Here is a 20,617-nt window from a genome sequence, read left to right as displayed (position 1 = left end):
CAAAACACCCCGCAGCCCTTCAACCCTGGCTGTAGAATGACAGATCCAGCCCAGCCGGCTGATAAACACCCAGCAGAGCACCCAACCCTGTGGTCCGGGACCTGATGCTGAGGGTGGGGAGGTGTTTTTCTTTAACCCGTGCATGAATACGGATTTTGTGGCCTGCCCAGTGCAGGTTCGTAGGTGGTGCCCATCCCTAGGGCGTCGGGGCCCGAGGCTGAGCAGATCGCAGCACGCAGGCTTTCATCTCTGCTGCAGGGCTCGCAGGAAAGAAAAATAAAGAGGTGCTCGCTGCTGGACTGCTGCTGGAAGGGGGGGGAGCACACCTGAGAGCAGGATGCGCGCCTGCTGCACCAGAAAGCCCCGCTGGCACCAGCTGTGCAGGTTACGACCTGCAGAGGAAAGCCATTCCCAACCTGCTTCGTGATGTGCTCGGGAGGAACGCAGGGCAAAGAGGCGCTGGAAGTGGTGCCTGGTGATGGCAGGGGCAGATTTGGAGGGGTATGAGGTGATGGTTTGTCAGCCTGCTGGGGTCGTTTGCAAAGGTTTGCTCAAAACCCGAAGCAAAGCCTGCTGAGGAATATCCGTGGAAGCAGCGAGCACCAATACTGATGTGAAATCTGCTTTTTTTTTTTTTAATTTATATTTTTTTTCCTGGTCTGCACAATACAGCCACACACATCGGAATTAAAGGCATTCAAATGCCTACAAAAAAAAAAAAGGCAGGAGCCTCGTGAGGAGAACAGCCCGGCTCCTTGTCCTCCCCAGTCTCCCCATGAAGGACACAAAAGGCCTTTGTGTTCTTTGGCATCAGCCTTGAGAGGATCCAGCTGGCAGAGCAACCGAAATCATCCCAATCCCACGGAGCAGCGGCTGACCTTCGTGTGAGCGCCCAGCTCAGGCCCCTGCCCGCCCCGGCCTCTCCCCCCACTCCTTAATGGGGTTTTTCTTTCCTCGTGTGCCCCGTCTGGGGTTGTCTGCCCAGCCCCGTGGGGTTATTTCAGCTTTTCTTCTGCATCCTGTTCCCTCTGGTGTGACGGGGCTCGAGGCACTGCGTGGAGGCACAGCTTCGTGTCTCCCTTGCTGAGGGAAGCAAGGATTATTTTCTTTGTAACCCCGAAGGTAATACCAAGCAGGGCAGCAGGGAAAGGGTTAACATCTCCCGTAAAAAGCTCAGGACTGGGGCAGAACAAAATGAATGCAGGCTACCAGGCTGCCTCCATAAGCTGCAAAGTATTCACAGGCACAGGCCTGAAATGTAATCCAAATTAATAAGTAACCGGAGTGCTGATGGCCTGGAGTAACCTGATGCCACTGCTAGGAATGGCTCTGGCCATGCTTATTTGATTATGCCCCCACTTTTAACCCTTTTTTCATCCCCTGGTTCTCTTTCCCCCTCTGTTTTGGCCATTCCCGTGCCATAGGACCGTGGGCAGGAACCCTCCCAGCTGCAGGCTGCTGATGGACGAGGGCTGCAAGACTGGGTCAGGTCCCAAGTGCCCATCAACTGCCTCTCTGGGCTCATCCACGGAAAGCAGAAACATTTCCAACAGCTCTTCAGGTGCTGACAGATGGGCTCTGGCCAGCCCATCTGGCCTGGGATGTGGCTGAGTTGCTCAGCGTGGATGGGGCTGGGGTTAAAAGGCACGGGGCTGTGAGCTCCTGTCCAAATCTTCCCCTCCGTGCATGCTGCTGCATGGCATTAGCCCCAGGCAGCGTTACCTTGGGGTGGTAAATTGCTCCAGACCTCGTCCAGCAGCCCCCAAAACATCTCACTGCTTCCTGCGGGTGATCTTAGCTCTATGCTCGAGGGGTTTATGAGACTGCATCTCCTCCTCCTGACCTGGATCATCAGCACGAGTTGGCTGAAAGGATTGCTCGTGGTGAATAAAGGAGAGGAATTTGGAGCTACAAAGATTCCTGCTGAATTTCTTTGTTGTGAGGTGTTGGTGGCACTAAAACTACCAACAAATTGAAGTACAAGAGCTGAATCAGTGACCTATTTCCCCCGTTTTTGTCAGAGGCAAGGTACACATCAAATATTAATCAGCAGCTCAGGGATCTTGGTGCTGCTGTCTGCAGCCAGCTTCCTGTTGTGTTCGACATCACTGTTTGTTGTTGAATTCAGATTTGCAGGCCTGGTGAACACGGGAGGGCTGCTGAATGACCCGAGTGTATGCTGCTGCTGAATTGTGTCCCTACACGCAACTGCAGCAGGATTTTGATATCCCAAAATTGAAAACCAGTCTCCTGTGTACTCCCAGAATGAAGAGGCAGGTGAGTGGGATGGTTATGGGGATGAATTCCATCCCCAGGATGACCACAGTGGTCCCTTTTTATAGGATCTGCCTTTCCTCTCCAGCAGTGCCAGGGCTTACCTGAAGGATCTACATGGAGAAGGGAACTACACAGAGCAGAAAAGACCTCGAGTGCTGTATAACCGAGTATGCTGGGAGAAGAAAAGCACAGAAAGTCCAGCCTGCTCCATGAAGAGAGTGCAAGGGCAGGTATTTTTTTTGGAAAATGTAATCAAAAGTATTTGAGGAGTGATTAGCAGTGCACAGAACAGCCTTCTTATGGCATTTAGGTAGCATATTCCCACCAAAGCCAGCAAGAAGCCTGTCTGAATGCATCTGAAACACATCTCCAAACAGCAGATGGGGCTGCTCTGCACCCCGCAGCCCCAAACCAACTGGGTAGCCCTGGGGTTCCCCTTGGAGGGCAATGCCCTGTGACATTGCAATCCTGATTTGAAACAGCTGGACCTTGCTGAAGCTTTTGGACCACGGGTTTTGGAAGAGGAATTGCTTCTCTGCCCTCACACCGCCTCCAAACAAAATGCATGCAAGGAACGAAGTGCAGGGAGCTATAAAACACGCGTTGCCTACCGCTTCTCGGAGACACAGCTTCTTCAGCTCTTCCAAGCGCTGGCGCAGTGTCTCTTCCAAAGCCTCCTGCCTGGATTTCAGGGCGGCCAGCATGTCTTTCTTGGCGGACTGAGAGCTGTCTGACTCCTGGGAACCTGTCAATAAACAATGATTTCACTTAGGGCAGCTGACAGCAGCGCACACATCTGGAGCGCCTGTAATTTTACCAAAGCCTTGGATGCGCTCCTTCCAAAAAGAAATCGGGCTGGGACATGAAGCAGGTGTTACCGAGCCGTGTTTGTTTAGGGCAGACTCTTAGTGCTTAAGTTCACAGAGACCGGACAGCGGGGCACACAAAGATGTTTGTAATCAGCACTCAGAAAAATAAAAACAACAAAATCATTCATGTAGAGATCCTAAAAAAAAAAAAAAGACATGCCGTTCCCATGGAAGCTCCTAGTAACAGCACATTTTACAAAGCCCTGGAGATGAGTTATGGGGTAAGTGAGCCTAGGAGAAGCCATCTGACAATGCAGGCTGCTTCTTTAAGGGCTGCAATTATCCCAGCAGCAAACGCTGAATTCAATCCGCTGGAAGTGTCTGCTTTATTAAAAAAAAAAGTAATGGGATGAAATTCTATAGCGAATTTCCTGTAAGATGCACGCTAAGCTGTGACACGAAACCAAAACAGCAACAACCCGCCGGTGCTTCCAGGAGAGCAGCTGCCTCTTGTGAAGAGGTAGGTCAAGATATTTAGATGGGGGGTCCCGATGGCTTGACTTTTCAAGTGGCAATTACCCAGCGACTTCCAGCAAAGAAAGTCCTGGTACGGCTCCAGAATGAAGTCAAGACTCTGGTGCTCAGATGTCATGACAGCATTTGTAACTTCAGTTCTTCAGGGGAACTTATTAATGGGATTCCTGGTTCCTTTTTTTGGGGAGGTGGTAGCGATGCATTGATTGCCATCCAAATTCCTGCATCTCAATGAGGAAATTTTGGTTGCACGAATTTCTGAACCCTCACCTTGGCAGACATGACACAAGACCCCTTGAGACCCATTGGGATTGCCCATGGGACACTCTGACCCACCTACAATGCGCAGGACACCAATGTTTAGACAGCTGGATGCCCATCTGAGTGCCCTGCAGGAACTTCTTGGGGGGGGGATCTGTGCTTGCAGAGAAGCCTTTGACTCAATAACGCTTCAAGGGGCTTCCTCCTGGTCCTCAGTGGGTCCTCGGTGCCAGCACCCAGTGACTTTGGGGCTGTCCCCTACCCTTCTAGAGAAATAGCACAGAAAAAGCAGGGCTTTATTTTCTGCGGGAGTCAGATACAAAAGGGATGCTACATCGAGGTTGGGGTGTACTTGTAGGGTGGGAGTCAGGGGGGACTTGTAGAGGTCCTTGCAGCTTGGTCTCACAGTGCAGGGTGAAGATGCTCAGCACAAGCTGGTTGAACATGCTGCTGCTGTTTCAGAGTGCTGGAAGGAAACTAGAAACAATCCTTTGCTTTGGCAGCAAACCAGGGTGAAATTTGTGCTTCCAGCTTCATCTTTCATTGCTACTGCTCTAAACCAACAGAGGAGGAAGGCAGTCGGTGCCACGAACCAGCTCTGCGTTGGCCCAGGGGGAGCAAAAGACACTCACCGGTCTCCTCCACCACCATTTTCTGCAGCTCTCATGCAGGAAAACAGCTGGCACTTATTCTGCAAAATGCTGCCCGCCTTTGTTACACCATTTCTTGGTCTGTCCTGGAGCGGGGGGAGGTGGAAGAAGGCTCTCCAAACATCAGCCAGGTTGGAGATCACCAAGCAAAGAAGGACAAACTCACAATAACATGCCTGCTCATTGCTGCGGTCGCCCCCGTTTCATTTGGGCTTGTTTGGCACTCACAGAGCGATAAAACCAAGCCCTGTGAACACAGCTGCACTGCAGGAACGTTGCAGGATCTCCTGGAGGAGCCGTGTATTTACCCTGGCAGGGGAAGTCCTCCCCAGCATTTAGTGCTTCTTCATGGTGCACAGCTCCTAGTGAGAGCTGATCCGCTCCATTCCTTTACCTAATTGCCAGCAATCTGCTGAGCCCTGGCAAAAAAAAAGCTGCTCGTGATTCCAGCAGATGTTTCAACCTTTTTCATTTATTTTTTTTTTAATCTTTCAGGACAACTTTAATGATCTACTCTTTCCTTTCAACCGCTCTTCCTCTTTCCTTCCTCTCCCTGCTCCCCACCTCCACACCGGCCTCTGATTTACTTTTAAATCCGTTCATTTTTTTTCTGGTTGCCACAGCAGCTACGAAGATGCTGAGACGTTTAAAAACACATGAACAGTCAAAACCCTGCCCAGACATTCACTAAGTGAATGTTTTGCCATTTTTGCCTCCGCTGCCTGAAAGGAAAGGACCTGGGGGAGATGTGGAAGAGCACCGTCATGTCCTGAGTTAAGCGGTGGGGTTGCTGCTGAAACCAGTCGGCCTCTCCTTCTTGGCACTAACGAGGCACTTCAAATTAACCTATTTCGGGTTAATTCTTCGTGTCACAAAGTCTTCTAGAGCAGTGAAGGTTTAAGGCACTCTCAAAGATCATGCCCTGTGATGATGAACTTTGTGAGCTCGACTTTACCTGACTTGGGTGATGTCTCGGGCAAACTGCAGGACTTCATTCTTCAGGATTCCTGAAGAGAAAGCTTGGGCCAGGGTTTCTGTTCAAGACAGCTGACCTGTTTTAGGGTGTATTGCTAGATTTTTAGGGGTTGGATTCTCTGCTTGTTCTGACAGGTGAAAAGCAAACTTGATCAGTCAAGAGAATCACACCAGAGTGAGAGGCTTGTGAAAACCACAGAGAACAGGGCTTTCTACTGCGGGGGTGCCTGCAGCTTCCATTAGAAGCTCTTTATTTATAAAAATGTATTAATCCAGCCTCGAGCGAGGCTGTGACCACAGACCCACTTCTAAATCCCATGCTAGCTGACCCCAAAATGTCAGAACAAATCAGAAGACCACAAAAAAACAACCGAAGACATGATCGGAGACCAGCACAAACCAAGCCAAGCGAGCAGCTACGACCTTAAATCAGCCCTATTAAATCCGATGCTCACTGAGTCACAGCTGCCCTGCACCTCCCAAAGGGGAACATGGGCTGAGAAAAACCCGTTGTGAAGGATGAGCCCTGATGTGAGGAGCTCCTGCTGCAACAGAAAGGGTTGGTACTACTATTTTAGCTGCCACCATTAGGGCTAGCTCCTAATGGAGTAATCCAGAGAAATCCAGAGAAACTGTTCTGTGAATATTATTATTCAGCTTCATTTCCACTGGCAGTGTAAAGATTTAGCACATCCTGCATTTCCACAGGCTTCTGCAGGACCATTTGATGTCCCTAAAAGAGAAAGGGCTGTGAAGGCACACCAGGTAGGGAGCACTGGTCCCTCTCAATCCAAAGCCAAGGAAATTGTATGTGCTCCTGCCTCAGCACACAGGTCTTGGTGTCCCGAGCACCCACACAATTCCCTATTTCTTTGTGGATGAGCTATGTGCCTTCTGATACCCTCTTGGCCTCTCTGGGCGACTTCTTCCACCAACGTTCAGGAGAACAGGAGCTGTGAAGCGGGGAGAACGTGGTCCTCCCTGCTCAACTCACAGCTCACAGCTGAGCTCCTCCACCAGTGCCACGGGGCTGGTTCCAGGCCCCTCCGATGCTGGTGATGTTGGGAGAGTCTTGACCAACACTGCTGATGTCTTGGTGACATCAGTGGGGTCATGAAGCGAGTCCATACACTTACAAATCTCACCAAGGCGATGTCCTGTGCCTGGCTGGGTCTACAAGGGTTCCTGGTTGAGAAGTGCCTGCTCCAAGACAAGCTTTGCTGTAAGGGTTGTTGAAGGGAAGGAGCCCAGCAACACGAGCCACAGGTTTGTGGAGCAGAGCCCTGCTGGTGACTCAGTTTGTCCCCATTTTCTCCACCTCCTGCGGCCCGGTGGAAGAAAATTATGTGTCATTTGTAATTATTTGTAAGTGAGAATGATGAACGGGGAGGACAGACGGGATGCTGAAGAGCAGAAGTTGCTGAGGCTTGGTGCTGGTACCTGCGAGAGGAGACGAGATGCAACAAGGTGGCTGAGCAGCAGCGAAGGAGGAGCATCCAGCTCTTCTCTTCCTTACTTTGTGTCTCCTGCTCCAGTAAAAACACCTCTAGGTATGACAAACCCTTCACTCTACATCCTGCTGTCGGCTCCAGCGTGCTGGCACTGCATCCAGGTCCCCGCAGAAGGCTGTCCCTGGAGCAGGGAGTGGAGTTTCCCTGTTTTTGCTCTGTGCCAGAGCCGGGGCTGACTCACGGCCCCAGGATGTCAGCACGTAGCAGCCTCAGCTGGCTGCTGGCTCCGGGCTCTGCCAGACAAATAGGAAATCCTCCTCCGTGGCGTGTGGGGAGCCCGGCTGGCCCTGCTCCGCACAGGATGCGCTCAGACATCCTGCGGGCAGCTCAGTTTGGGGTTCAGGTCAACAATAACAGGACTCCTTGCTGGCTAGGATCACTGCAAAGCTCTTACGGCACAGACTGCTCTGAAGAAAATAAATCCGCCTGAGACCACATTTGATTTCACCCCGATGATTATCTGCTGGATTTGATTGTGGTTCATGCCCGCAGAGCTTTTATTTGGAGGCAAATCTTGCCCCGTACACCCCGAAAAGGCCCAGAAGATCCTAAAGATACATCCCGGCAGCCCTCTGTTTTGGGCAGCCTCTTAAGCCTTGAAATGAGGATGGAAATTAAAAGGTGAGCTTGTACGAAAGGAGCTTGGGGGCATCAGGGATCCGGGTTACAACTGCAGTGGACACTGACTGCGATCGAGGGCCTGGAAAACGTGGAGGAGCTTGGGCTTTGGTCCCGAATCGCTGTGCCCACTCGAAGTCACTGCTCCAGGAGCAGGCTCCGCTTCCCCTCTGCTGTGTCCTGAGACTGTAAGTGACATGGGGCAGTGGCTGCAAAGCCCTGCACAGTGGGATTGTGGCCAGCAAACGTGCTGGCTGTAAGCAACACCCCTTATTTCCTTGCAGCCTTGCTGCAGACCCAGGGGAGGCACGGCAGCTTCGGTGCGTGGCAGCAACGCTGAGGAGGAGCAAGACGAAGGGAGGAAACGACTCCGGGAGAAAAGGACAGGGAACAGCAGGGAAGTGGGGGCAGGAGCGCCAGATTCAGCTCTGCCCTTGTGATTTCAAGTCACTCGGGGTATTTATAGCCTGGAAATCCACCGCGGCCACTTCATCATTTGCAGTTCTTCTCTCCGGCACACGGGCTGCGCTGCGATAACCCCTCATTGTTGTGGCTGGGCGCCGGTAACGTGGGCACAATGGGAGGAAACACCAGTGCTGGGATGGAGCTGTGATGGTGCCCACTGGGAGAAGCACTGAATGCCCCTTCCCACCCACTGGGACGGGGCTGGGTCACCTCTGCCAGCCAGGCTCGAGGGAAGGAGCTCCTGGGTGACCATACGGAAGACATCCAGGGTCTCCTATTCCCTGGTATCTGCCCTACAAATTTCTCCTCTCTGCATTTCCCTACCCCCAGAAGCGTGCTTCTAGCTCCAGAAGGCACAGAGAGCTGCAGGCGCTGCAGTGCTCCTTAACATTTTTGGGAAAGTCCTGTCCCCAGAGCTGGTAGGAGCTAAAAGGCAGCTCTGAATGCAGGAACGCAGAGGGAGCGATGCTCTCCTGGCCCGCTGGCAGCACCTCAACCCAAACAGAGGTTCACAAAGTCCTCAGTAGGCATCGGTGTAGGGTCATCCACCTACGCAGGCCAGAAGAAATGACTCCTGTGCTCAGTGACCTCTGCATGGGTCTGGTCACTACTGCAATCCTGCTGAGTCCGCAGACCCTGTTCCCAGCCAGAATGGGTTTGAGCAGGGAGCAAAAAAAATACAGAAATAAAAGCACATGCAGGTGGCTGTTTGGGACTTCTGTCCGCACAGGTGTTGGCCCTACAAGAGCTTTTCTGGGCTTGCTGCTGGCTTTCACCTGGCTGCTGCTCTCTGCCAGTGTGAGAGCAGAAAGCAGGCCGCCACGTGTTTTGTCGGGAGGCTACAAGTTAGTGTGTGAACATGGAAACAGGATTACTACCGAGCAGCTTTCACAAACTTGGGAATGGTGCCCAGGAGGCCGAGATCTTGGAAAGACCTTTCGAACTTCCTCGGGGTACTTAGCGTTATTTACTTTCCTGCAGGAGAGCTGGAAAAAATGCCAAACACAGAGCTCCAACAACCCAACGCCGGGCCAGGAGCTGCTCGGCTACTGCATTGCTCCTGGAGCCATGGGAGGTACAGGTAGGGGGGTTGTGTGCCGTGTCGGGGGGACCTAAGGAGCAGAAAGGCAGCTCTGTCTGCAGGCAGGGCAAGGAATCGCACAGCAGGCTGAGCTCAGGAAGCACTGCACGTTTTTTAACCCCTTTCTGGATATTTTCCAGGCAGGAGAGGGTGGCTTTTAAGAGCCACGGAGGGTACGGTGATGCAGAGCTGGTCTGTGGGTTCAGTTTTAAAGCACGTGCGTTCTTACACAGACCTTTTCCTTGGCAAGCACGAGGAGGTTATCCTCTGCTGCTACAGATCTCATCGCAGTCAATTCCGATAACTCGATGTAACACTTAGCAGAGGGCATTTAATTGACTGGAACTACTAATTAGACTGATACCTGCAACTTTGCCCTCCTGAAGTGCTCACCACGGAGCAGCTCCGAGCTCTCTGCAAATTACCAGTCCTTACTTTTGCTCCTGGAGTGTTTTAGCACTTACACACTGCTTGACCTGTTCAGACTGACAGAAAAGTCTCAAAGAAATAGACAAGTTCCAGACTCCCCTTCCCTGATCCTTCTCTCCCGATGCTCTAGCTCTGTCCCTTCTCAATTCCTCTTGAGTTTCTTTCACAGCTTCAGTTTCCCCTGTCAGCTGCACTGGCTGACTGCTTCCCCACTGGTCTTTGGGGACTGCATCATGGACACGTCTGCCTAGGGCAGCAACCAGCCTGGGACGAGCTGGGTGATCACAGCAGGGACTGTGAAGGGAGACCAGGACACAGGGAGGAAGCGAGAGGCTGGAGATGACATCCTGGGGCCAAAGAGGAAAGGAGCAGCTGTAACGAGACAGGGGGGAGGCTGTGGCCTGTGCTGGTCGGGGGGCAACACGCTGAGAGACAAACTGACACCTGGACAGGCAGAAAGGCTGAAGGGAAGCGGCTTTCATTTCTGCAGTGCAGTTTCTGGCAGCTCCCCATGACATTATAACCATGGCCCTTCCCACCGCGTTCTCTCGTTACAGGATGAAGGACCTACCTGATGACAGAAGGCTCCCGCTGCTGCCGCTGATGATTTTGCCTTTACTCCCCATGTTGGCCAGCTTTGAGGTCTTGAGCGTTCCAGTTTCCGTCAGGTCAATCGCAATCTCGCTCAGGCTCCTTGCAGCATGGATCTTGGACTGGACAGGGACACAAGAGTTAGCAATTACCTAGCACATCTTTAAAGCTCACAGAAGCAAGGAGTCATTTCCCTGTGGCAGGAAACGGGCCTCCACAGCAAACTCGGATTATTTTACAAGAACAGAAGCAATCTGGCACTGCGTCCACTGCTGCACTTCTCACATTCTTAAGTGGGTGCAATTCTGGCATGGCTTGCTGTTGTTTGTGACTTTCTCTGCTTTGCCACAGACATTTTTTCCTCTTAAAGAAACTGTGTATGGACTCACTGTGCTAGCACACACACTAAGAAACCTCCAGAAATGCTAACGTAATCAACTGCAAAGCCTGAAGGCCAAAGACCACCTCTAGCAACTGAAGGAGGCCAGGAGGGGTCTTTCCAAATCCGCTATGAGCTCTGGACCAACACAACGTGAGGATGTGGCTTAAACGGGCTGTCATGAGGAGCTGGAAGAAAATATTGGCAGGAAAACATGTTCTGGTTCTGGTCCAGACTAATGAGCAGCATGCAACGCACCTACCCGGGGGCCTTTTCCAGAGGCCCCCACATTACTCTAGTAAGAAAACAGCCAGCCCCAGCTCGGGAACTGGCCGTGCTGGGACAAGGAGTCACCCACTGTACACCACCAGTCAACAATTTAGGCGCCTCCAGGGGAAAGAAAACCCATCTCATGAGAAAAGACTTCATCTTGGTGGCACCGAGCGCAGAGGCTGGGTGCAGGCTCACCCAGTCCTAGCGGCTGCCTTGCCTCTGCCATCCAAACCCCACGGTCAGTGGATTGCCATCTATTTCTGCTTCGTATCTATTTGCATCTGTTTCTGCTTTGTGTCGCTGGCAGCATCTTGGGAGTTCTGAACATAGACAGAAGGATCGAGCGCATCGATCACAGCTGATGGGGATGGCCCTTCAGTGACAGCCCCAGAAGTACTGCGAGGACAAACTCTGCATGTGATGGTGACTTGGGTGGCCATAAGAATTTTCCAGCCTTTTTTCTAACCAGTACAGCCTTTGGATCGCCCTAAAATAGCAGCTGCTACATCAGAACAACCCCCAGAGCTCTTTAGTCCTGTATCCCATTTCCGACTGAGGTCATCTTCAAGCGCTTCAGAGAGAAATGTGAGGAAATTTTCACTAAGCCATTGTGGAATCATCTGTCCACATGAAAAAAATCCCTCCTGCCTCTTCTGAATTAAGGACCGGCTTATGTTCTGAGCTCTGTTTTATGTGCTGGTTGCTGAATTCGCCTCGGCTAACAAACCATGATAACGAGGAGGAAGATGAGTCAGGAGGAAGCTCGCTGTCCGTAACATGCTGTGCGTTGCACACAGAGATGACTGCCGTTCCATCTCCCATCTGGAAACTGGCTTCTGAATCACCAAACCTCCTGGGAGAGAGCTTGGAGTTCAGCCCGCTGCCCAAATCTTGCAAGCCTCGAGCTGCTGAGCTCCAATTAGCTTTGGCTCCCAGGGCCACCAACCTGGGATCTCCATTTCCCAGAACCCAGCAAGCTGTGGGCACGCCGTGCCAAGGCTGCAGATAAACTTTTGTTCGGGTGGGTGGTGAAGACCCAGTGATCACCAGAGATCACCAGAGCCTCTCCGTAAGATCACCATTCACCTCTGCAAAGCCAGAAGAGATTCTCATCTCTGTTGTATGTGATTTATTACAGTACCAATAAATCAGGATCTGATGGACACCCATGTATCAGGACGTGATCCGTTTCCACTGGAGCTAACACGGGGTGGGAGCACAGGGAAAGCTGGCCGTGATGGGATTTTCAGCACTCTTTCACATCCTCAGAAAGAAAAGATAATTCTAACAAGAACTAAGGATGGACCAAAGGCTGAATGCTCACCACGTCGAGCTTCACTCGTGGCTCTGTTACTGATTTGCTGTGGGGCTTTGGGTAGGGCACTTAAGGTTAAGATCCCAGCCATCCTCTGCCTCTGTTTGCACATCAAGGAGATAATGAGGGAAGGAAAATGTCTCCCTGTTGCACGCTGTATTTCTAAGATTAATTTAAGACTGCAAATGAAGACAGCAGTGGGAGAGCCTCATACTGAGAGCACCCACAGAAGTACCATTATAATGTAATATTCCTGGGTATTTATAGGCTTTGCCATTACCTCTCAGAGGTACCCAAATGCCTCGCAAGCTTATTTCCACGACAGCCCTAAGAACAAGGGGTGTGCAGTCACTTATTTGAGTGAAAGGCACAGCTACCTGACAAGATCTCAGAACAGATCAGACAGCCAGGACTGAGCATCCTAAACTAATGCTACAGCCAGACAAAAACCTCTCATTTCCAGCAACTCCTCCCCAGGCTCAGCCCAGAGAGAAAGATAACATTATTTTTGCTTCTGGATCTGAGGTTTCTGGTCAGAAATAAGATGCCACAAGGTTTGTGAAAAATGTTCTTCAAGCAGCTCGGGAAGGTTAGGTTTAAGTGAAGAGGAAGGCCACTGCCTTTATCTAACAAGATTTCCTCCAGCTTGAGTTTTGATAAGGAGCTCGATCGTGAACTGCTGTTTTGTTGCAGTGCCAGACCTTTGGAGGCAACAAAGCTGCTGCCACCCTGGTGATTCATCACCCACAGAGGTATATATGCTGTATAACCCTACAGTTATATAGGGTTATACCCCAGGAATACCCATACTGGTCAAACCTAGCTCAACAGACTGACTCTTTGCAGTGGCTGTCTAGGACAGGCTACAAACCCCACGTCTGCACAGACAGGTCCCGTCCTCCCACTCCGTGAGGCCGTGGTTTTCCTGTACTTGTAGGGCAGTTACGGTGGGAAGCCCTGTAGTTTATTTTCACTCATCCAGACTACAAATTGGAGCACGCTCTGGCCCTACCTGTTTGACTAGGCACTGAGGAAAACGCTGAGTGAAGGCAGGGTGGCTGGGTGCTGCGGTCCTGGCCAGCATGGCAAGCCAGCAGCAGCTGTAAGAGCACAGTGGGGAAATTAAATTGTAGGGTAAGGCCAAAGCCTGGCACCCCTGCAGCCCGCACGGGGCAAAAGCAAACCAAAAGAGAGCACACGGGGGATCAGCAGGGAGGAGTGGGGTTCCTCCACAGAGGGAGCAATACGGATCTGCTGGTGGGAAGGCGTTGGATCTGACTGCAGTTGTGCTAACAGAATCACCGAATTGTAGGGGCTGGAAGGGACCTCCAGATACCATCGGGTCCAACCCCTCTGCCAAAGCAGGTTCCCTACAGCAGGCTGCCCAGGCAGCCGTCCAGATGGGCCTTGAATATCTCCAGAGAAGGAGACCCCACAACCTCCCTGGGCAGCCTGTCCCAGTGCTCCCTCACTCTCACCATGAAGAAGTTCTTTCGTGTGTTGGTGCCGAACTGCCTGGGCTCCATTTTGTGGCCATTGCCCTTTGTCCTGTCCCCACAGAGCACTGAGAAGAGGTTGGCCAAATCCCTCTGTCTGCCACACCTCAGGTATTTGTACCCCTTGATAAGATCCCCTCTCAGTCTTTTCTCCAGGCTGAACAGACCCAGGTCTCTCAGCCTTTCCTCACAGGGGAGATGCTCCACGCCCCGTATCATCTTTGTGGCCCTCCGCTGGAATCTTCCCAGGAGATTCCTGTCTTTTTTGTGCCAGGGAGGCCAGATCTGGACACAGTACTCCAGGTGAGGCCTGACCAGGGCAGAGTAGAAGGGGAGGATCACCTCCCTTGACCTGCTGGCCACGCTCCTGTTAATGCACACCAGGATCCTGTTGGCCTTGTATGGTGCCCTGTATGAACCAGAGGGGATGGGGCATCTCCTGATGGGAACGGGGTAGACTTTCCCTGCTGTCTGCTGACTCCAGAGGTGCCGATCACTGTTGGGTGGCCTTGTACTTGGGCAGCCACCCAGCAGCAGCAGGAATCAGAGCCACAGCTCATCTCATACAGGCCACCGAGCAGCAGCTTAGAGCAAGGCCTGGGCTAGACTTTGTAGGGCAGCACAATGGTGGAAAGCAAGATTACAGCCCATTAGCCCTCCCTCGGGCCCTGCAGTCCCTCTAGGCAGAAACACAACGTGAAGCACTTAGTGCAGAGCTGCCAAGTCTCCTTTAGGCAGAGGAGACGAGCTCATTCATGAGTCATTGCAAAGCGCGGGGCCAAACGGATCCCCAGTGCTGTTCTGGCAGGGTCACGGGGTGAGGGAAAACCCATCAGTGAGACGCAGGAGTGGATGGACATCAGGGACAAATTTATCCCTCCTGCTTGCAGCGATGGGGTCTGGCTGCAGGTGTTTGAGCTTTTCTGAAAGCCCAGACCTATTTTCTGCCTATTTTCAGCCAGAGAGCCCTGCGCTTGGAGGAACGTGCTGCTGAGAATTTCCACAAAAGGAAATTTTTCGGGGCTTTTAGGGCAAGCGTTTGATCGACTCGGTGCAGCCAGCAGAGCAAAGGCACGGCTTAGAGTCCTGCTGCATTTGTCTCATGCAGAAAGGAGAGCTGACGGGAGTTCTGCACGCAGGCATGCTCACTCAGAGGGCTGGGGATGTTTTCAGAGCTTTCGTTGCACTTTGCACGGAGACGCAGACAGAAATCAGCAGGGAGCGAGCTGCTGGGAACGGGGTGAGCTGGCAGGAGTTCAATGTGGAGCGAGACCGCGGGGAAGGCTGGGACCTCGCTTCCTTGCAAAAGGAGCAAAAGGCATGCGAGCTGATTTGGTCTCATTTTAAAATCGCATAAATAGGCTTCACCAGCGGGGCTGTGCAGCAGGTCCAGATCCAACTGATGCACGGTGCTGTGAGGAGCATGGAGTTCGAGCTTGCTTCATCGCCGTCTTATCTCCTGCCATCTAATCACTGGGGTGAAGGCTCAATGAGTTCCAGCAGGCTTTTTCTTCTCAGTTTATTTTTATTCTTCCTTCTTTTGTCAAAACCACGTGAAATGCCAAGTTTGGACATAAAAGCAGGGGGTGTCTAAGTTTCGCTTTGAAGCTGGGGATTCATCTGAAGTGGGGACTCTGATTTAAGGGGATGGGGAGCCACGTGACTTGAAACTCAAATGTTTGCCTGAGCTCTTGAGAGTTGAAACAAAGACATTTCACATCAGCCCCCTCTAGAGCATGCTTTACTGGTTTTCAAAAGCGAAGTGCACACGGATACAGCGTCCTGAAGTGACCAGAGAGGATGAATTGAACGGATCATTTAAAATGGATGGATCTATCAATCCTGATGGTGTCATGTCAGAGATGAGGACAACAGGCTGAAACAGCAGCTCACTTAAGGAAAAGGCACCAAAATGTTTGTGTACCTTAACTTCAAAGGCTCAGCGTGACCGCTGGGGTTATTGTGACAAAGCGCTCTGACACGGCGGCAGACGTGACAGATTGACCAAGGAGGGCTGGTGGGTGGTGCTGGCTGTAGGGGTGTGGGAGAGGGGAGCTGGGATTGAAACACAATCTGCCAGCAACAAAAGAAGTCACTGAAGGGAAGTCCCGGGCATTTAAAAGACCCAGTATCCTACCAAAGAGATGGGAGGAGCGGGAATCTCCTTTTGTTTGTTGCTTGCTAGTGACCTAAATACCTTGCAGCTAGATCAGCAAATCCATCTGGCTAAAAGTAAAAAAAAATAATAAATCTAAACTCTTATTTGACTGTGGGCTTGTTTTATGGAGAGCAAGAGCTGGGCAAAACGGGGAGGGTGGTGGCATTGCCCTGGTGGTGCTGAGTAGAAGTGGGGGACTGGAAACCCTTCCTTACCATCAGGTGAGTTTGCAACTTTATCCATGTTCACAAGCAGGCACCCACTTGATACAGCTTTTATCTGATCTGTAAAGTTTTGCACCAGCAGGATCGTATGAAGAGGGATATCTGCATGAGAAGCCTCCCTTCTGTCTCTAAGTGATCTTAAAGTGATCAAAGCCATCTCCTGCTGCTCTGGGTATGCCTAAAATTACTGTTGATGAAAAGAATTAGAGGGAATACACACGCTCCTCTGGCTTCAAGGTGGTTTCTTTTGTGTGTTGAGCAGCCCTTTGTGTGGCACCACCTCAGGACAGCTCCTTGTAAGACCAGGCTGTCAGCAGCCTGCCCCCAACTGCTGTGATGGAGAGACAGAAATCGTGCCCCTCCCCTCATTTCTGGGAAAAAAAAAACGACAGTAAAAGGCAAAGGACATCAAGAAGAACTCAGAGGCAGGTGTGTAGCCTGAAGCTGCTTTGCACTCACTTCTTGGAAGCTGTCCTAACTTTATGACAGAGTTCAAGAACCAGAAGATGTGTGGAAACCAGACATGGACATGACCCTATCTGCCTCCAGACTTTGGCTTCCCCATGTTGGCCACAGCTCAGTCCAACTTTCCCTTCAAACCTCACTCCCGCAGACGCGAATTCATCACAAATTCCCTCAACCTGGCCAAAGTCAGCAGGCATTTTGAGCTATTTTGCCCTTCTTTGACCTCACGTGGAAAGGGACGGCAGCAAAGGAGCCACCTGGACCTTGCTGGGTGCTTGGGTGGTGAGAACGACTCACGCAACGCATAAAATTCCTCACCACCAACATGCTTACCTTGCTTTGCTTCCTGTCCAGGTAGAACTGATGTTGACTAATGGCCATAGCCCAGATAGATTTTATCAGCGCCGGGCAGGCGTACCACGTATGCACAGCGATGCCACTATGCCCAAAGGTCCTTCTGGTCACAGATGCCCTAGGGAGAAAGAAAGAATGAGCTGGGGTTACGCCACGGTTTCCTCAGATGCGTCCTGCCTCAGAAAACAACCACAGACCTCAGAGGAAAAGCAGAGAAAAATGCTTAGAGAGCAGAGGGAAATTGCTGCTCAAATCAAGACAGCCTCTACTCTAGATGACTCCTCCAGTTAGAAAGCACCGGAGGTCTACCAGGAAAGATCTTCCAGTTTGTCCAGTATGAACTGGACTCCTGGCTTCAGCTGAGCTGACGCCGGCCACAGGAGTCACTGATGCCAAAGTTTGGGTGAATCCTGCGTGCCTCATCCCATGCTGAGCCACCCGAGGCCAAATCCTCACACCCTCCACTGCCTCTGGGTGGTGGATCTCAAATATCAGGATCCTGGTGACAACCAAAGAGCCCCAGGATCGACAGCTGCTTTAGAGGATGTGGGAGAAGCTCTTCAGGTACCTCGCTTTCCCCACTGGTAAGCGGATGCAGCAGGGCCTGCCATGCGGGTTGGGAAGTTGTGAGGCTCGCAGAGGGCTGCCCAGTGCCCTGGAGAGAAGAGTGCTACTCAGAGATTAGCTGAGTGAATATAAAAACAGGAAAAATGAGAGCTGTTTCCTCTTTGGAACTCACAATTGTCCTCAAAGATTAGCAAAAAAATACAGGTTAGGTTTTCCCCCTGCTTTCACAGCTGTACACAACTGCCTGATTGTCCCATCCTTCAACTCTAACCCCACCAGCAAAGCTCTGAATGAGAAAATGGGAACACAGGCTAGGTCAGAAATGGGATGCTTTTGTTATGGGCTTTGATATAGGGACACGGATTGGGAAGGGGAAGAGGATAGGGGAGCAGGGGATGCTATGGAGGGACTCCGCAGCCCCTTTGTGCAGTGCAGACATGGAGGTGACACTGCAGGAGCTCTACTGGGAAGTGCAGGGGTTGGCTGACTCTCTGCCCAGCGCTCTGAAGTCCTCAAATCTGCTCAAACACTGGTTCCCCTCCTGCCACCTCTCCTCTGGCGTGCCCGGGAGCTGTTCGAAACCAGAGGTGAAGGTGGAGCGCAGGGCAGGCACATGGGGAAAGGGAGCGGTGACAGAGCCAAGAATGAAAGAAAAGCAAAACCCTGCCGAGAAATGGGAGCTGCTGGTCAGGATCTGCTTGGGAAACGGGGGACACAGCTCTCGTGTCAGGGATTTTCAGCCATGCGAAACATGTTCCTGAATCCCCATCGCTGGATGGGGAACGAGGGCCGTGCAGGGAGGTGCTCCTGGATCCAGGCTGGAGAGGGGATTCAGCTCTGGATGCTTTGTGGTGATTTAAGGGACACCAACCTCTGCAGCATAGTGGCGTACGAGGCTCTGAAGCTTTAAAGCGCTCAAACACTAACCCGAGCCTTAATCCTGGTGCCATCCTATACTCCTTCGTGGGATAAGTAACCAAGACGAAGAGAGGTTAAAGGGTTTGCTCGGGACAGGAAGCCACGGGCAGGGGCAGGGCTGAGAAACATGCGTTGTGCTGCCCAGCCCTGGCCACAAGCACGGAGCCGTGCTGGCCCTCCCGTGCCTGCGAGCGTGGCTTTGCTGACTCAGGCTCTGGTTTGGCTACAGGGAGAGGAATGCGGAGGGAGCACTGCGCTGGCCAGTCCTCCGCCTTGCAGGGTCATTCCCCCTCGGCCTGGAGGCTGCTACAACCTGAGCCGTGCTCCCACCACATTGCCAGGCTGCTTTAGAGAGAGAAAAAGCCACTGATAACGTGCCAGAGTGCCCGTATGAGCCCAGCGGTGGTGCTCTCAGGCTGCAAAATTCAACCACGCTGATTGCAGAGGGGAAGCACCAGGCTGAGAACAACCCATGCTGGACAGGGTTTTGTCTTCCCGGTGTTAATTCAGAGGAACAGCACCAGTGGAATAAAACCCAGCAGCTCTCCAGCGTCAGGAATTCCTACCCTCTGAACACGAACGACACAGGGTTGGAAAGAGAAGCTCCTCTGGGTGGTCACGTTTCACACGTGACCCCGAGTGGCAAATATCATCACGCCTCGAGCGTCCCGGAGCTATTTGCTTTCTCCTCCTTGCAATCTCTGCTTCCAGCAAGCTGCCAGCCAGCCTGGGCGTTTGGGGGCTTCTTGCAGCTGGCTGCTCCCAGCCCACATTTCTGACGAAGGTTTGGTGGAGGAAATGAACGCCCCCTGCCCCGGCTCCTGCTGCTGGAAGAGCTCCCGGAGTGTTCCCAACGTTGGGAATTGGCTCTGCTGGATTTCATGCGACTATTTCCATGCTTAATATCAAGCAGATGCTCTGAGGCTCTGCTGACCCGGAGCTGTAGCCTGGTATCAGCTGCTCCGCTCGGTTTTCGCTTTGATAAAACCTACCTGGGGACACAGGCACCGCTGTGTCGGCGTGACCCTGCTGCGAGCAGGGCAGACGCAGGGAGAAGCTGCATGCAAAATTTCCCCAAGAAAAAGCCCAGGGATTAGTACACAGATCGGCACGGGAAACAGGTGAAACAGGATCACAGCTGACTGATCAGCAAAACACGCTGCTGCCAGCAGCCCATCAAATCGGCCCGGGGAAGGGAGCGGGTTTCTATCAGCTGCGTTCACGTTTACTGTGCAAGGAGGAGATGGATTTGAGTGGGAAGAGCTTAGGGAGCAGTGCACACGCTGGGCAGTGCCCGCAGTAACGCAGATGAGCAAGGGGGTGCAGGTTTTAGATGCAGCACGGCCCCTTCAGCTCGCTCTGTCCCACGTTAAGTCTCTAAAATATGAAAAAAAAACAAACACAAAACTCCTTGTTGAACAGACCGATGGGCTTTCATCCAGCCTGCCCCTGGTCCGGTGCCATTCCTGTCCGTCAAACAGCTGAATATTTACATCCAAAGCGGCGTGGGTGCGAAACGGGGCGCACAGCTCCCAGCGGGATGGGGGTGCCAAAGCGGAGGGAAGGAAAAAAATCCCGCTAGGAGGGGAAAGCAGGGAGGCACACAAGGGCGAGAGCAGCTCCAAAGCCCGAGAAAAGAAGGAGCAGCCCCCGGCTGGAAGCGAGCCCCCCTCCCCCCCAAAAAAAACCACCACGGAGAGCCCGGCACGGCTCGGCACGGCTCGGCTCTCACCTGCGCGGATCGTGCACCTCCACCGAGAACTTCTTCTCGCGGAAATAGAGGTTCTCCAGCTGCCTCCATTGGAAAATCTGCGGGGGAGAAGCAGGGGGTGAGGCTCCTCCTCGCAAGCCCTGCCCGCGTCCCTGCCCTCCGCTCCCTCCCGGAGCCGCGCCGGGGGCTGCCCCGCTCCGCCCCGCTCCGCCCGGCCCGGCCCCTTTCCCCTTCCCCTTTCCCGATCCTTTTTTTTTTCCTTTTCCCTTTCCCCGAGCCCCTTCCCCGAGCCCTTTTCCCCTTCCCCATCCCCGTTCCCCGCAGGGAGGCAGGGATGGAGCCGGCTCCGGCTCTCCCCGCGCGCTTTCCACCCGCAAAAAAAATAGGACGGAAAGCCGGGATTCGGTGCCTTTTGCTTTTAATATTGCATTTCTATTTCAGTTTTGATTTTTTCCCTTCGAGGGTGGGCAGCTGGGCCGACCCCACAGGGCAGAGAAGAGCTCGGAGGGGCGAAGGCAGCCTCGCTTTGTAGGGCAGCTGCTTGGGGTGCGGGTCG

The 20,617-nt window shown here is 52.5% G+C and overlaps 1 protein-coding gene across 9 annotated transcripts in view; it reads right to left on the bottom strand.

Moving 5' to 3' along the window:
* Positions 1 to 20,617, bottom strand: part of FRMD4A (FERM domain containing 4A) — a 346,642-nt gene that overhangs the window by 15,050 nt on the left and 310,975 nt on the right. For all 9 annotated transcript variants that reach the window (XM_068670002.1, XM_068670003.1, XM_068669998.1 and 6 more), the window contains 4 exons: positions 20,083 to 20,159; positions 16,845 to 16,983; positions 10,182 to 10,323; positions 2,889 to 3,022 (listed from right to left, as the gene is read on the bottom strand). In XM_068670002.1, coding sequence (XP_068526103.1) covers positions 2,889 to 3,022; positions 10,182 to 10,323; positions 16,845 to 16,983; positions 20,083 to 20,159 — 492 coding nt within the window. The remainder of the gene's footprint in view (positions 1 to 2,888; positions 3,023 to 10,181; positions 10,324 to 16,844; positions 16,984 to 20,082; positions 20,160 to 20,617) is intronic.

The sequence above is a fragment of the Anas acuta genome, chromosome 1 (genome assembly GCF_963932015.1).
Source record: "Anas acuta chromosome 1, bAnaAcu1.1, whole genome shotgun sequence".
In the NCBI taxonomy this organism is placed as follows: Eukaryota; Metazoa; Chordata; class Aves; order Anseriformes; family Anatidae; genus Anas; species Anas acuta.
The sequence above is the reverse complement of the archived record's forward strand: the minus strand, read 5'-3'. Positions and strand labels throughout refer to the sequence as shown.